Source organism: Pelobates fuscus, chromosome 10 (genome assembly GCF_036172605.1).
Source record: "Pelobates fuscus isolate aPelFus1 chromosome 10, aPelFus1.pri, whole genome shotgun sequence".
Classification (NCBI taxonomy): domain Eukaryota; kingdom Metazoa; phylum Chordata; class Amphibia; order Anura; family Pelobatidae; genus Pelobates; species Pelobates fuscus.
Genome location: NC_086326.1, coordinates 103,394,603 through 103,410,020, shown reverse-complemented (window position 1 = coordinate 103,410,020; position 15,418 = coordinate 103,394,603). Strand labels below are relative to the sequence as shown.

The 15,418-nt window shown below is 41.1% G+C and overlaps 1 protein-coding gene across 1 annotated transcript in view; it reads right to left on the bottom strand.

The window, feature by feature from the left end:
- The window catches only part of FRMPD2 (FERM and PDZ domain containing 2), a 130,754-nt gene that overhangs the window by 96,983 nt on the left and 18,353 nt on the right, over positions 1–15,418 (bottom strand). The window contains exons 5-9 of the mRNA XM_063433858.1: positions 11,654–11,762; positions 10,400–10,481; positions 6,964–7,111; positions 5,160–5,231; positions 3,283–3,457 (exon numbers count right to left, since the gene is read on the bottom strand). Coding sequence (XP_063289928.1) covers positions 3,283–3,457; positions 5,160–5,231; positions 6,964–7,111; positions 10,400–10,481; positions 11,654–11,762 — 586 coding nt within the window. The remainder of the gene's footprint in view (positions 1–3,282; positions 3,458–5,159; positions 5,232–6,963; positions 7,112–10,399; positions 10,482–11,653; positions 11,763–15,418) is intronic.

Below are 15,418 nucleotides of genomic sequence, written 5' to 3'. Positions count from 1 at the left end.
TATATTCGGGGCCAGTACAAACCATTATCTGGAAATCTATTCATAAACAGGGCTATACATAGGACACGAGGTCACACATTTAGGCTTGAAGAAAGGAGATTTCATCTAAGGCAAAGAAAAGGTTTTTTTACAGTAAGAGCAATAAGGATATGGAATGCATTGCTGGAAGAGGTGGTTTTGTCAGAGTCTATACAGATGTTTAAGTTGCAATTGGATAAATACTTGCAAAAACATAACATACAGGGATACAATTTCTAATTAGTGGGGTAATAGCTGCATTATCCAAGGAGACATCTGACTGCTATTTTGGGGTCAAGAAGGAATTTTTTCCTAGTTTGTTGCAAAATTGGAAGCGCTTCAGCCTGGGTTTTTTGCCTTCTTTTGGATCAACAGCAAAAGCATATGTGAGGAAGGCTGAACTTGATGGACGCAAGTCTCTTTTCAGCTATGTAACTATGTAACTATGTAACTATGTAACATATGCATACATAATACACATTTGGAGATTACACACGTATATAAATGTAACAAGGGTTTTACATTTGTCAAAGGGTTATTCACTAAATTTATAATTTTAGGAAGTGAAAATCTAAATTGCGTAATTTAGACCAAAATAGCGGATTTTAAAAATCCAAACTTCGCCATAGTGACAGCTTGACTATTGTAGCCTAATTTTTGGAATTTATTCACAAAAAATATTAGTTTAGTGGATAACCCTGCCCTTCTCTCAGTCTTTTATTCCCTGGTATATAACTATATCCAACGCAGAGTACACTCATAGGATTGAGGAATAAACAAAATAAGATTCATTTAAATTAGACATGCAGCAGCTATCAGTCAATGACTTCAAGTTTTGGGGATGAAACGTTGGGTAAATAATTTTCAATCTTTTGTGTTTTTCCACCTGTATATCTGTCACAGTTGGTACAATTAATGTTAGGGCTGGTGTAAAAAATATACAGGGCTGCTTTTTATTCCCAGTCCGGCCCTGTTCCCGAGAGGCAACCCACTGTAGATATGGAGCTCTTTTTAAAAATATATATTTTTATAAATCTTCTATATATAAATCTTCCCAAAGTGATAGTAGATCATTTGACTAACTTAAATGAACCCATAGTGGATAGTGAGGTGGAACAAGCTATAAAAACCTTAAGGCAAATAAAACCCCTGGACCAGACGGCTTTAATAATCTTTTTTACTCTTTGTTAAGCAATAACATCAAAAGCTCTCTTACAAACTTATTTAATCACTTTAGTCAATCTGGTCAAGTTCCGAAAGAAATGCTCCTAGCTCGCATCATACCAATCCCAAAACAGAAAAAGAATCATGAGAATATAGAAATTATAGACCAATTTCTCTTCTTAATGTAGATGTTAAAATATATTTTTCTGGGGGCGGAGCTTAACTGCCAAGCTGGAAACACACACTGAATATCAGCTCCTGCCATAAGCAACTAAATCAGGGGTAAATACCCCGCAACTCGGAGTGAAATCCAGCAGGAAGGCAAGAGGGACAACGGGGAAGCCCGGGAGAATTGACTGATACCAAAAATGCGACATTTACTGCCCGGGAACCCGCGAAAGCAAATGGGGCCCACCCAGGACCAAGCCAGAGAGAGACGGCTGCTCTCCACGACGGCAAAGCCTCGAGTGAACCCCTCAGCACACTCATCGCCTACCTCCTCCCCCCCATGGACCGGCGGGGGTTATCCCGGTCCTCATTGCATGCTCAGGGCAGCCAGCCTGAAGCGAAAGACAAGCATGATCCCAAACAACAGAGATACAACCCTCCATATGGCGCTCCAAAGATGGCGGCCGATGGAGCACGGAACAAGCTGGGCATGCTGCCGACAAATGAACAACAACCAGATCTCTCACAGCGACTGGAGGCGATTCTTAACCGCTTCTGGGAAGCACTGAGGGAGAGGCAACTAGCAGCCCGAATAGACCGGCCTGTCCCACAGACAGCAACTAAACAGAACCGCAGGCGGCAAGAGGTGAGGGGGAAACCCTCAGGCGCAAACCTACCATGGCAGTCTACCCACACTCTCCCTGGCCCACCCGAGCCGCAGACCACAAGGCCGAAAGCCCGAAAGCCTCACCCTCATGCACGGAGGCACAAGCACCGCAGGCGACGAACAACAGCCAGACCCTCCGACCCTTCTACACAGGGAGAACGCTCGGGCCCCAGCGGAGGCCGAGCAAGTGGCCACGAGATGCAGGCCTGCACACCAGCCTGGGACAGGAGGGATACTCTCACCCACACTAGAGTGGCAGCAGACCGTTGGAATCCACAGTCCGGCCCCTGCCACCGAACGAAAGAAGGCATTGGCTGACACCCGAGAGACCCTAGACCAAGTGACTATTGACTCAGCCTCTACCAAACAAAGCTTGTTTATTTCAACTGCCCATAACAGATTATATGTTTAAATTTGTTCATCAGCTGTTTAGCATAGTCGTGAATAGATACTTTACCTAGCTAAAGCATACTAGCCTACATGTAACTGCATAACCCATCTATGTACCACACAATCTCCAGATACTATCACATTGCATAACATGCTTTTACGCTACAGATCCAATAGCACAGTTAATCTAGCATTATTACATTGAGACTATCTAACTTAACCCTGATAATGACGCAGTTTAGCTAGGCCTGAAATAAATATTAAGAAAAATGTGCAAAGAACCATGCCACTGTCTGTCTTTTGCAAACTTGAACTACGCTATTGTGGCGTTTGATAATACTCTGTAACTACCTGCACAACAAAAATAAAAAATTGTAAAAAAATAAATAAAAAATATATATATACTTTTCCATTCTTGCCTCCAGGTTAAATACGGTAATCCCCTCTATTATACAAAGACCAGGCAGGCTTTATAGGGTCTAGATCCTCCATGTTCAATGTTAGAAGGCTTATTGATATTGTGGATTTGGCATGTAGGGAGGAGATACCCCTCCTGGCTCTGTTGTAGGACGCCGAGAAAGCATTCGACAGAGTCAGGTGGGATTACATCAAGCAGGTACTAGAGGCTTTTGGTCTACATGGTACCATTCTAAATGCAATATTAGGCGTTATTGGGAATGGTTTTACTTCTAACTGATTTAACATAACAAATGGTACAAGGCAAGGTTGCCCTAAAATAAAAAAGAGTTATATTAAATGTACGAGTACGAATATATTTTGCATCTGTGTAAATATAATATATTGGTTCTATTCGATTAATGTTTTAAATGTTCATTACGTGACTTTGTTGCTACATGCAATGTACACACAGTTACCTTTCATAAATGCCAAACCAAAGTAAGAGGGTTGCTCCAATTTAGCATAGGCTGTCGCAGATTCCAGAACAGTGCGTGCACGGGATTTGGTGTCACACTTTACCTCTAAGCAGAGTCCACTGGGGAGAATCACATAAAGGTTCCTCTGAGAGAGGTATGACCTTCCTTTTTTGCTCTGTGGGCACACAAGATAAATTGAGAAATTAGCTTGGGGATCACTAAGTTGGTCTTGACAAGTAAGATGTAAAGAGTAAGATATCCCCCAGAGAAACTTGTGCATAACAAAATAAATCTATTATTTACAAGCAATTCACTACCAGTCTTGAGAAGTAAGACGTAAAGAGTAAGATATAGCCCCAGAGAAGCTTGTGCATAACAATATAAATCTTTTATTCACAAGCAATTGAATACCAGTCGAAAAGTAAAACAATAAAACTACCTGTAAATAAAAAAAATAAAAAAACTTAACGTTTGATGTCTTCTTTTTTCTAAAACCTTCTTTTTTCAGCCCCAAAAAAGGCCAAATTAAAATCCATAAAATCCGTCGAACTTTGAAAATAAAAAAGACCCTCTCGCAAAAAAAAACGCAAAAAAACAAATCCCAACGCTAAAAAAGAATCCATCTTCCCAACGAGTCCCAACGCTAAAAAAGAATCCAATAGTGAGCGTTACCTGATTGGTTATCTGTAAGGCTCACTATTTACCTATCAGAGCACTCTTAGGTCAGAACGGGTCAAGCGTAGGAAATATACATAAGACAAAGTAGTCCCTACTTTGTCTTATGTTTTAAAGAAAACTAGAGCAGATAGAAAGAAAAGGAGAACAGATCCTGAGAGAGGGAGAGAAGGGGAATCGATTGGGGAAAGATAAGTTCGGCATGACAGTGCCGCTTTAAAAGTTGAACAGCAAATGACTTGCACCACTCACTTCCTCCCAGCACTACAGATTTAATAGGGGCCGGTCGTGCTGTGAAAGGTTGCAGCACAGGATGCCACCTCCCCCCCCCCCCCCCCCAACGCATTACAGGCCCTGGTGTGGCTGTACTGACAGGTTCCACCACTGATCACTGGAGCATGGCCATTGGTGGACAGTCGTTGTGGGTGTGTTATTACTGATTCTCATATAGAATCACTAGAGCATGGCCATTTGTGGAGAGTCCAGCTGAAATGCAGGAAGCAGGAGAAAAGCAAAGGAGGGAATGAATCAGAGGAGGAGCAGAAAATCTGATCAAACTAAAGATTCTTAAAGGTACTTCTAAAGCTCAGTTTTACACTATTTAGGGGGGAAAAGCATTTAGTGATACTATGTTTACTGTTGGAGGGAGACGACGACAAGGATATGCATTTTGTTACCCATACAGTTATTTTAAGGCATACATCTAGCAATGTATGAGGCAGATGAAGAAAATGCACAAGTAACTAAACCAACTGATTTGATAAGCAACAAAGAAACAAATGTGTCAAATATTGGCATGTAGTCACAGATGGTGCTAGCATGTGATAATTGCATAATGTTTACTCACTAACTTTCATTCAGTCACTCAATTATGGTAGTTATTAAAAGTACACATATCTCTCCAGGGTTTGGAACCTGAAGGTCAATATATTTCTATAAAGACTTTGCCGACATCTATTGTTTGGAACAGTGTGGCCAGACTAGATTGACACTTCCATTCTTTTCAAGGTGAGAGCGTTTAACAGATCTTGCCCCAAGCAATTTGCTGAGAAAACAATAATTAAGATGTTACTGTTTCTTTACAACTGACAACTCACTTGATTAAAAGTGATTTAATTGTACTTGACACTGTGTTTAAACAGAAATCTCTAAGGAAATCCCTCTACGCATTAGTGGAAGGAAACAAAATGTGCTCTGCTTACCACAATCTTGGTTGGCAGGTCTATGGTAACAGGTGGTTGTTTAGCAAAAAACACAAATTCAGGTCGTGACATCTATTTGGAGGAATCACAAAAGAATATAGGGATGTCATTTTCTTGTAGGAGTAGTAAAATATTATCACATCAATTGAAGTTTTATAGGTCTTACCCATTTTCTCATTGAATAACCTGTGTTTGAACATCTAAAACTCCAGATATATTGGATAATTTAGCTAATCTATTTCAGCACTGTATGAAGAGCATTCAAAGCAATATGTAGATGCATTATGGCAAGATTTAACATGGAAGGCAAGACCCTAGCCTTAGAAGATACTAGAGCCCAAATAGATGTAATCAAAATGTACCAACATTTTAAACAACAAAAGGTGAGCATTTTAGAAGGTGTAACCAGGACACATGACATACCTAGAAATGTAAGTGACTTATAAAATTGAACTTAAAAATGTAGACATGAAAATATTTACTTAAAAATGGTGGGTAGTCAACTGTTTGAGAATTATGGATGATGCATTCCATGGCACCTGGAAGACAAATATATACCCTAACCCTAAGTTATCTTTAACTCTAGGTCTCCCTACTACAATGTGAAAACCTAAATATAATTCCCATAACAATATACTAAGCATAGGACCTTAACCTCCAATCCTGAACACCCTTTACCAAAACCATGTCTTCCCTTACTCTAAACACCAGCTAACACTATGGTTCCATAGCTATGATCGCATCAGTTTAAACACTCACAATTTAAAATGCGTCATTTCGATTTTGATATTTTACATGAATGCTAACTTTGGGATCTAATGGATACTGTATCCTTACTGTACATATGTAATTTTGAAGATGATCAAAGGTACTCTATTTACAAATACAGCTAAGAATAGCATTGCTATGTGCACCTTTCAATGCATTTTCTACAAAAGTTTAAATTGTAAATAAAGAGGGACATCGAGGTAAAGAAGATAGAGGGATCGATGAACCAAATAGTGACTGTTCATATATGAAAGTAGCTTTAACCCCTTAGCGACATTCAGACATTTTATGACATCCTCCATGTAACGGTATTACAGATGTTTAATTTAGAGTTGTTACCAGCCCATCCTTGACAGATTAGTTTTGCTGGCAATCCTACAATTTGCAATGTAATACTGTAATTTCATGAGAAGTAGGCTTTAGTGCAGGGGTAGACAAGGCTTGGCACTCCAGATGTTGTAGACTAGATCTCCCCTGATGCTTTGCCACCAGTAAGGTTGTAAGAGCATTATCAGATATGTTGTCCACAACAGCTGGAGTGACAAAGGTTGCCTACCCCACCTCTAGCTCAAATCCCATCCTGTAATAGTTTACAACACAAAACTGGCCTCTACACTATTTTTGTTGATTTTGTGCATTTTGGAAGCTTTCATACTTGATTTCCAAATAGTAAATAATTCACGAGAGAAGCATGAAGTTAATTTAAGGTGGTCAGATTTCCGATTCTAATAAAATATGCTTAGAAAAATCAATACACTTGTTGTCATACAGCCCTGTAGTGTATATTTTATATCTCCATTCCATTAACTTATTATTATTATTTTTGAGTTTCCTGACAGAAAAGTTAATATCTGGTATTAAAAACATTGTTAAACAGGTCATTTGTAAAAATATCGTTGATCCGTTTTATAAAATCTATTGAATCTACTAAATTGAAGCTTTAAGATGAAATTAAGCATATGCAAAGGCATTTCTATTTGTAACAATAGTTTAATCCTTTAAGCAGCTAAACATTGATTTACCATTTTCCTATTACCTTGTTTTGTGAAAATACAGAGTTTCTTACGGAAGCAGGATACTTGCAGAATGGCCCATGTTCTTGAGAAGTATCTGACCTATCAGACCACTGGCAATACCGAGGTCGATGTATCTCAATGTCAGTCTGGTGCATTGGATCCTGAAAACTTTATAAAAACATAGTAAAAAGAACAAATATCAATCTGATATAGTGCAATTGAGCTAATATATGTTAATTGTCGGGGGGCGGGGCCTGACTGCAGAAGGGAGCAGACGCATGTCGCTGCTGCTCCCATGGCTGACCCGATCTAAAGCTGATTTTCGACAAACGGAGGCCGCGATTAGACTCCTGCTGGATCCCACTCGACTGGGGAACCCGAGACCTACAAATAGACACCACACGCGTGGATCTTGACAACGGGTCAGAGCCCCCTAATGTTGCGGCCTACAAGCATGGCGGCGGTGGGGGAGACGGCCGCTCTCCCGCCGTCCACAACCACAGCAAAGCTAAATCTGGACTCCCGTTCCCCCCCCTATGGACCGGCGGGGGTTATCCCGGTCCAGACCAAGCGGACACGCGCAATCCATCGTCCTGCAGCTGCCCACTCAAGCCTGGGTTCTGAACACTCCAGACCCGGCAACATGGCGGACGCAACCCAGCCCACGAGGCCAGTGCCCACGAACCCGCAACCCACGAGCCTAGACCTGGCATTTCAGCAATTCTGGGACAGGTGGGAGCTACTCTTAGCGAGACCCTTCCTTTTACCTGAAGGTCCGACAGGGGACACGGTGAAGCAGAGGAAGAGCGGGCCTACTCCGGGCAATGCTCACCCTCCTATCCCGACAACGACCACCGGCCTAACACCCGGCCCGAGGGTCAACGGGAGATCACCTCCACGGCATCGACCACACCGCCGGAGGCCCGACCGCCGCTGGCGGCGCAGAACCACCAGGGCTCTCCGTGGCGCCCCTCCAGGGAAAAACTCGGCCTACAGGTACACCCGAGTTTGTGGCACCGAGATGCAGACCCCACGTGAGGCCTGGGATCAGGCGGAGGTCCTCACACCCATGCAACGCACCTGCACCCTGCGGATTCTTCCAGCTACAAACACCACAAGACCACGGGAAGGGATCGGCTGAGGAAACGGGCCGAGACCAGCGACCAAGCCAGGAGCTGTACACCCCGCCTGGACTGATCCATAAGGTCTATGACACCGTCTCTATCGGGATACCCTGACCCAATGATGCTCCCATGTCCCAATATGACATTTAGCCGGACTCATACATATCATTGTTGTGCAAAACTAGTGCATCTGTTTGGCATTGTAAACCCTACTGCTAGCATTTTCAATGAGACTTAGATCGTTACCTATGCCTTTATATCTAATCCGTCAAACTAGTCTTAAGACCGTGCCTACTTAGGATCATTATGCATGTTATATTATACGTTCATAGCACTGGGCATGACCTGGATATCCCCGCCATACTAATTGGCTTTATATAGCTACCCTCTGGTGCCACATAATTTTTAACGCTGTTATGGGGTTAGATTGGCTTCGCGCCACAGATATAATCGGGGTATGTCCTGGTATGTTATGTTACTTTACTGTTTTGTTTTATTTTGCACGCAGCAACTGACCCTCGACACATAACGTGTTAATGACGAGCACATTTAATCCTCGCACACGCCATGTTGACCACAGCTTAGCCTTACTCTCCCAGCTACCTTATCTGGGCTAGACTGCAAAGCTGCTGAAATTTCTATCGCTAGGCTGCCCTGTTTAATAACCGTCTAGTCTTGCTCATTTGGTATCCAATGGGACAGCCCTGCATAGGAGTCGTTGTACCGTGTCACTGTGTAGCTTGTATATTTCAACTTTACACAATTCTTAGATACCTTAGCCTGATCTTAGCATGTACTTCAATTTACTGCATCTGTATAACCATCTGACGATTATCTTACACATAAAATGAGGCTAACACCATCTAGAGACAATATGCATTGCATTGTATTACCCCCGAATTGTTTGATACTTTATTGTCTCCTTTTCTACATTCTGTACCCACATAACTTTATGCCTCAATAAAAAAGAGATTTACAAAAAAAAATATATATGTTAATTGTCAATATCTGTGCAATTTTTGAGTTTAAAGGAAAATCGAAAAAAAGAGAAATGTTAAGGAAATCATGATTTGTATTATTATTATAAAAAGATTACATGTATAAAGGTCTGTGCATGTATCATTTTTTAATGTATTAGTATAAGAAAATATATTCATTACAATATAACACACAATGAGACTATTTGATAGCAAAAAAAAACTAAGAAGAATGATACAAGAACAGCTTAAAATTCTAATTGAGTTAAAGGAAAGAAAAACAAATTTTAACATTTTCCCTATAAGAATATACATTAACAGGTTTTTTTTTGTTTTTTTTGCTGCTACACATTTTAGTGCACCTCACACTATTCCATAATACACCCCCAAATAGAATAAGTAAAAACTAAAAAAAAGTATTAGTACTTTAAAATGTACCCACTCTTCTTTTGTACGTTCACCATGTACAGTGAATACTTAAAAAGTTATTTTAAAAAAAAAGCCATCAGATTCAGGAAAAGTTGTCATATCATTACATATACTGTATATTGAATATAATTATTAAATATCTGATTTAAGACTATCTGCACATTTACTGGGGTTTTTTTTGTGTTCAATTCTATGAAGTGTGTGTCTACCTGAAGAGATCTGCTGGCTCTATTTGTAAGTATTTTTAAGGATTGATGTGGTGTATGCACAAAAAAAACTAATTTAAAAGTTTTCCTTTAAAATGAACCTATTATGGATTTCCTTTACTCTATGTATTCTTTTTATATGTCCTGCCCAATGGATCCAGCGTTGCCATTAGCTCATCATCATGAGCAACAACCTCTCCCCTGTACTGTCCCTGTTTAGAAAGCCTCAGATCACTTTCCAATAACTGGTACAGCTCCCTAAGCAAGACAACAGCCTCGAGGTGTGTCCTCTGGCAGACAGACATTAGCATAGAGTCGTCTATGCCGATACTCTGAAAGGGGGGATGATTTTGTTGAACAAAATCTGTACATTGACTTGTGAATTTCCTAGTACAATGTATAGGCAGAATAATGAGAGTAATTAATTTGTGTAAAGTACACAGTACCATTACAGGTACACTTGAAAAAAAAAGTGATAAAATATTTTGCGTTTAAGAAAACATTGACTTTTCTATTTAGAGATCAAATGAAAGAGAAATATTTAAGAAAGTTTTTGTTTTGTTTTTAAATTGAAGGTGAAATTGTAATTCTTTAATGCAAGACAAGGAACACTTTAACTGGATCCCATAATAATCAATCAGTTAAAATCTTATTGGATATAAGTACAAACAGACATAATTTGTGGAGCGGTCAAAGAAGCTTTAATCATCAGATGCTCACCTGTTGATGGAGGACTCACATTTTCGGCTAGGTGAAAACCTTGGTTCTTTCTCCCATGCTGACAAGAGCTGAGATTTCACTCCTGCAAGTGGAAAACCAACTTTCATCCTTCATGTTTGCACTGGCTGCATCAGTGTTACTTCTACTAGCAGGTTTTACAACACGATTTAAACATTATTCATCTTGAAAATAATTGCATGTTGGGACAGAATCTGAAGCCTTCCAGACAGCGGTAGAATGAATACTTTCAACAAGTAGATTCCAAGGATAATCAGATGATGTATTACAAGCTAACACAGTTAAATACGAGTGCGTGGGGCATACAGAAGTCTAATTTAGAGAACATATAAACAAAATCGACCTGGGAGTTTGTGTTGGGTAGACAGTCATTTATTATTCATTTAATATTTTTTTTATACCTGCTGATCATCAGATATTTCGCCACATCATTTTAGGGATGCCACGACAGGCAATGGACCGGATTACAATGATACATGTAGAAATTATTGATTTAATTGGTTTAACACTCCAATCGCTATAACCACTACAACTTTTTGTAATGCTTATAGTACCAGGAATGGCCTGGTACAATCTCATTGTAAGTAGTCAAACCATTTTTGAGTGATTTGAGTGATTCTAACCTGTGGTCTGTCAGGTGCCACTTCCTGCCTCCACTACTAATGATGGAGAGCTAGAAGCTCCTAAGCAGGTACTTCAATTAGTTATCCTGAGCTAAGCCCTACAATAAATGCCAAGCTCATTGACTGAGTGTGCCAGCAGATCACTCTTAGCTAATGAGCTAAGCCACAGTGCAGGGCTTAGCTCAGACATACAGCTTCTGGCTCTCCGTTTTAGTTGTGGAAATGGGGAATGGAGGTAAGAAGGCAAACCATTCAAAAACGGTTTGATTACTTCCATTGGGGGGAGGGCAGTAGTTATGGTGCTCGGAGTGTTGTTGTTTTCTAATGATTACTCCATGACCTTAGTGGTTTGCAATATTCATGGTGCTTGTAGTCTGTACTACAGAATTTAACCGTTTTCAAGGGCTTTTGCATTTGCTCCAGGGCCATAATTAAAGTGATGCTTTCTTTAAAGTTTTCTTATTCCTTTTCAGGACCTTTAAATAAGAAATTGGTACTGAGATCCTTGCTGTCCGCTTCGGTTGTATAGGAATTCTCATTAAAGTACATATGTGTCACGTGTCTCATTAGAAGGTAACTCATTAGAGGTTTCTTTAAGAAACTGTCTACATGCCTGAAGTAGTTGGCTCTGAAGAAAATATTGAAGCAGACTTCTGTTTCAGTCTCTCTCTTATCATCTGGCTCCTTGCAAGTTGTACATCTAGGGTATCTTCTTTTGGCATCTTTAAGAAAAACAGACATTGCTTTAATTTCTAGTTACTCTAAGTAGTTCATATATTAACTATAAAAAAGTATCAGACAATTCTGTGTGCAAACAAAAACAACAATAAAAGAAGCACCTATCCCAGAGAGTTCAAGAAATCCAGTTTTACCAAAACCGGAAGGGAAACAAAGTAAGCAAAGCAAGCCAGAAAGTCCTTAATTTTTTCAATGACCCTTCATTAAGGTGCACATAGGTAGACAGAACAACATTTCAATAGAAGAGTATGTCTTTATCAAGCTTGATAAAGACCAGATCTTTTTCTTATGCGCTTTGATAAACTTTAAGAACGGAACACCGAGGAATGGAGAATCTGCGGGATCGCTTTGCTTACTTTGTTCTAATGTGTTTAAGGCTGTAATTCCAAGGTTTACCCATTTGGGTCTTTTGAGCCCTCTGTATATTATGACTCTTCCCAAGCATGGATGCACAAAACTGCCCTTGGCCTAAGATAAATGCCAGTTCTTATTCTGAGCCTAGCAACATTTGTGTAGGTATTGCCTATTACTGGTCTGCTAATTCTTACAGTAAAAAATCCCCAGAGCGCAAACAAAAGTTATCCCTGTTCACCCATGGAGGGCACCACGCAGACTGGGCTCCGCAGGGCAGGGGAAGGTTTATAAAGCCTTGCCCCGCCCTGCAATTATGCTCAGAGCACTCTGGTTGGTTGATTTAAGTCATCCAATCAGAGCGCTCTGACAGGTACATGAAGAGACTGACAGGTAAGTCTCTACATTTACCTGTCACAACATTCTGATTGGTTAGCTTGAAATCCAGCAAAACAGAGTGCGCTGTGTAATTTTACACAGCGTGGGAAAATTCTCTGGAATTTTCCCACGCTTTGTAATTTGACTCATAACTCTCTGATTGGTTGATTGAAAGTAACCAATCAGAGAGTTATGAGTCAAATTACACAGCGTGGGAAAATTCCAGAGAACTATGTTTTTTTTTAAAGTACGACGGTTATTCTGGATATTTATTTGGTCTTTTTTGGGGCTGAAAAAATAAGATTTTAGAAAAAAGAAGACATCAAATTGTAAGTTGTATTTATTTTTTTACAGGTACCTAGTTATTGGTCCCCCCTCACTATTTTTAGGGTGAGGGGGGCAGGTAGGGGTTCATTAATTTTGTTGGGAGGGGGGTGACTAGGGGTTTGGGGACCCCTAGTCACCTGGGGGTTACATTTTTATTTAGGGCCCCCACCCGCCGCTCAGGGGTGGGGCCGGGGGGAGGACAATAGGTCCCCCCCTTATTGGTATTTAGGGCCACCACTCACCGCTCAGGGGTGGGGGCCAGGGGAGAGGTCAATAGGTGCCCCCCTTATTGGTTTTTAGGGCCCCCACCCACCGCTCAGGGGTGGGGGCCATGGGGGGAGGATAATAGGTCTCCCCCTTATTCTAATTTAGGGCCCCCACCCACTGCTCAGGGGCGGGGACCAGGGGGGAGGACAATAGATCCCCCCTTATTCTAATTTAGGGCCTCCATCTGCAACTCAGGGGTGGGGGCCAGGGGGGAGGACAATAGGTTCCCCCCCTATTCTAATTTAGGGCCAACACCCGCCGCTCAGGGGTGGGGGCCAGTGGGGAGGACAATAGGTCCCCCCCCTTATTTTACTTTAGGGCCCCCACCCGCCGCTCAGGGGTGGGGGCCGGAGGGGGAGGACAACAGGTCCCCCCCTATTATAATTTTGGGCCCCCACCCACCGCTCAGGGGTGGGGGCCAAGGGGGAGGACACTAGGTCCCCCCCCTTATTCTAATTTAGGGCCCCAACCCGTCGCTCAGGGGTGGGGGCCGGGGGGGAGGACAATAGGTCCCCCCTTATTTTACTTTAGGGCCCCCACCCGCCACTCAGGGATCGGGGACAGGGGGGGCAATAGGGGTGGGCTCGGGAGGAATTAGGGAGTTATCTTCTTATTCATTCCTGTCATTCTATTGACTGGCTAAGTAACTTACATTTTATATGAATGTGTGTTACTTGATTGTTGTAAGTGTTGCAAATGCTTACAGCTGAATCCTGGCTATGTTTGTATACTTTTTTTTTAAACTTGTATACAGTGTAACATTCTTCAATCTTCCACTGGGTATATTAGTACTTCGGAAATACTGTGCTTCGGAACTTCGGCAATTTCAGAAATTCGGCAATTTGGAACTTCGGCAATTTGGCAATTCAGTTATTCGAAGTATTCGAATATCCGAAAACCCAGAAATTTGTCCGAATTGACATTTGGAACGAAACGAATTGCACATGTCTAGCACCTAAGGACCATGATGCCCAGTGACGGCATAGACCGGCATGCAGGAAAGTACCAGCATTAGTTAAATCCCTGCATGTACCAAGGAACCCCAGGTATCTGTTTTTTTTGCGGTTAAACAAATTTATACTTAAGATTTAGCAAATTACATCATAGCCTCCTGGGAACCGAGGAATAAATGGACTACCAATATGTCTTCCAATTTTGATGAAAGGGGAGAGGAAGTGCCCAGCATCACATGACACATCACTGGAAAGCAGGAAGTCCTCTTTATAATGCAGCAGGGATTGATAGAGCAGCTCAAAAGAATAAAAGGAGATGCATGTGAATGAAATGTCCAGTACAGAGGACATAAGTTAATGGGCTGGGTCTCCGGAGGATAATCTAGTTCAGAAAATTCAAAGTCAGGGTAAACATTGTAAATTAGGAGGGGAAAAATGTGTAATGTTCTCTCTTTTCTCTATGATGAGTGCCAGGGACATAAGACAGAGCTTATATTAATGTTAGCGTAATAGAGTAATGACAGATCTAAAATAAAAGCCCCCAGTTACAGGATAACAAATTGTGGATTCCTAATTCATTTATTTTTTACAACTCACAAATATAAATTTGTTAAATATAAGGATAAGTAAATTAAGTATTAAAGTCCCATAGTGGTTATGTTGCTAGGAGCTTTTCTGGCTTTATCACCAATGATAGGATCAAATGGTAATGGTGTGACACTTACCTGAGGTACCACTAGCCTATCACAGTCCTTCTCATTCTCATTCCGCTTTAGCTATATCAACTTTTGATAACTGGCTGAGAGCGCCATCTACTGCTCTCAAGGAATAAATGCTTTGAAAGTCGAAAAAAAATGATACAGCTAAGGTTAGAACTTCTGCTTTAGCTGTATGTAAAAAACTAAATGTACCTCAAGCACCTAAATAAATGACAGTTCTTATTGCCTCTTACTGAGTTCATTAAAACTCATCAGTTTAAGCGTGTTTTCATTCATCTCCTTGGGTAATAAACTGCCTTAAACCATTCTGCCATTTAATTAGCGTCTCCGCAACCCAATTCACACTTTCATCTTTGCATTTTACGGCTTTTCTACACACTACTATTATATTATTAATTTAACTAGATACATGCATTTTACCTGGTCCTCTCACTCCCTTTAAATATTAGTTGTTCCTCTTCTGATCTAATACCACTCTTAGTTCCACTGGGGGCCCCTCCCCACATCCTCTACAGCTCAATGAGCTCCTACTCAGCTCTCCTGAGCTCCTTCTCAGCTTTCCATTGGCGCCAAAGAGTGACTGCACCACCAGCCTTAGCTGAATGACTAGAGCTTCCGGATTTCACTAGACAGTAGTTGAGGCAG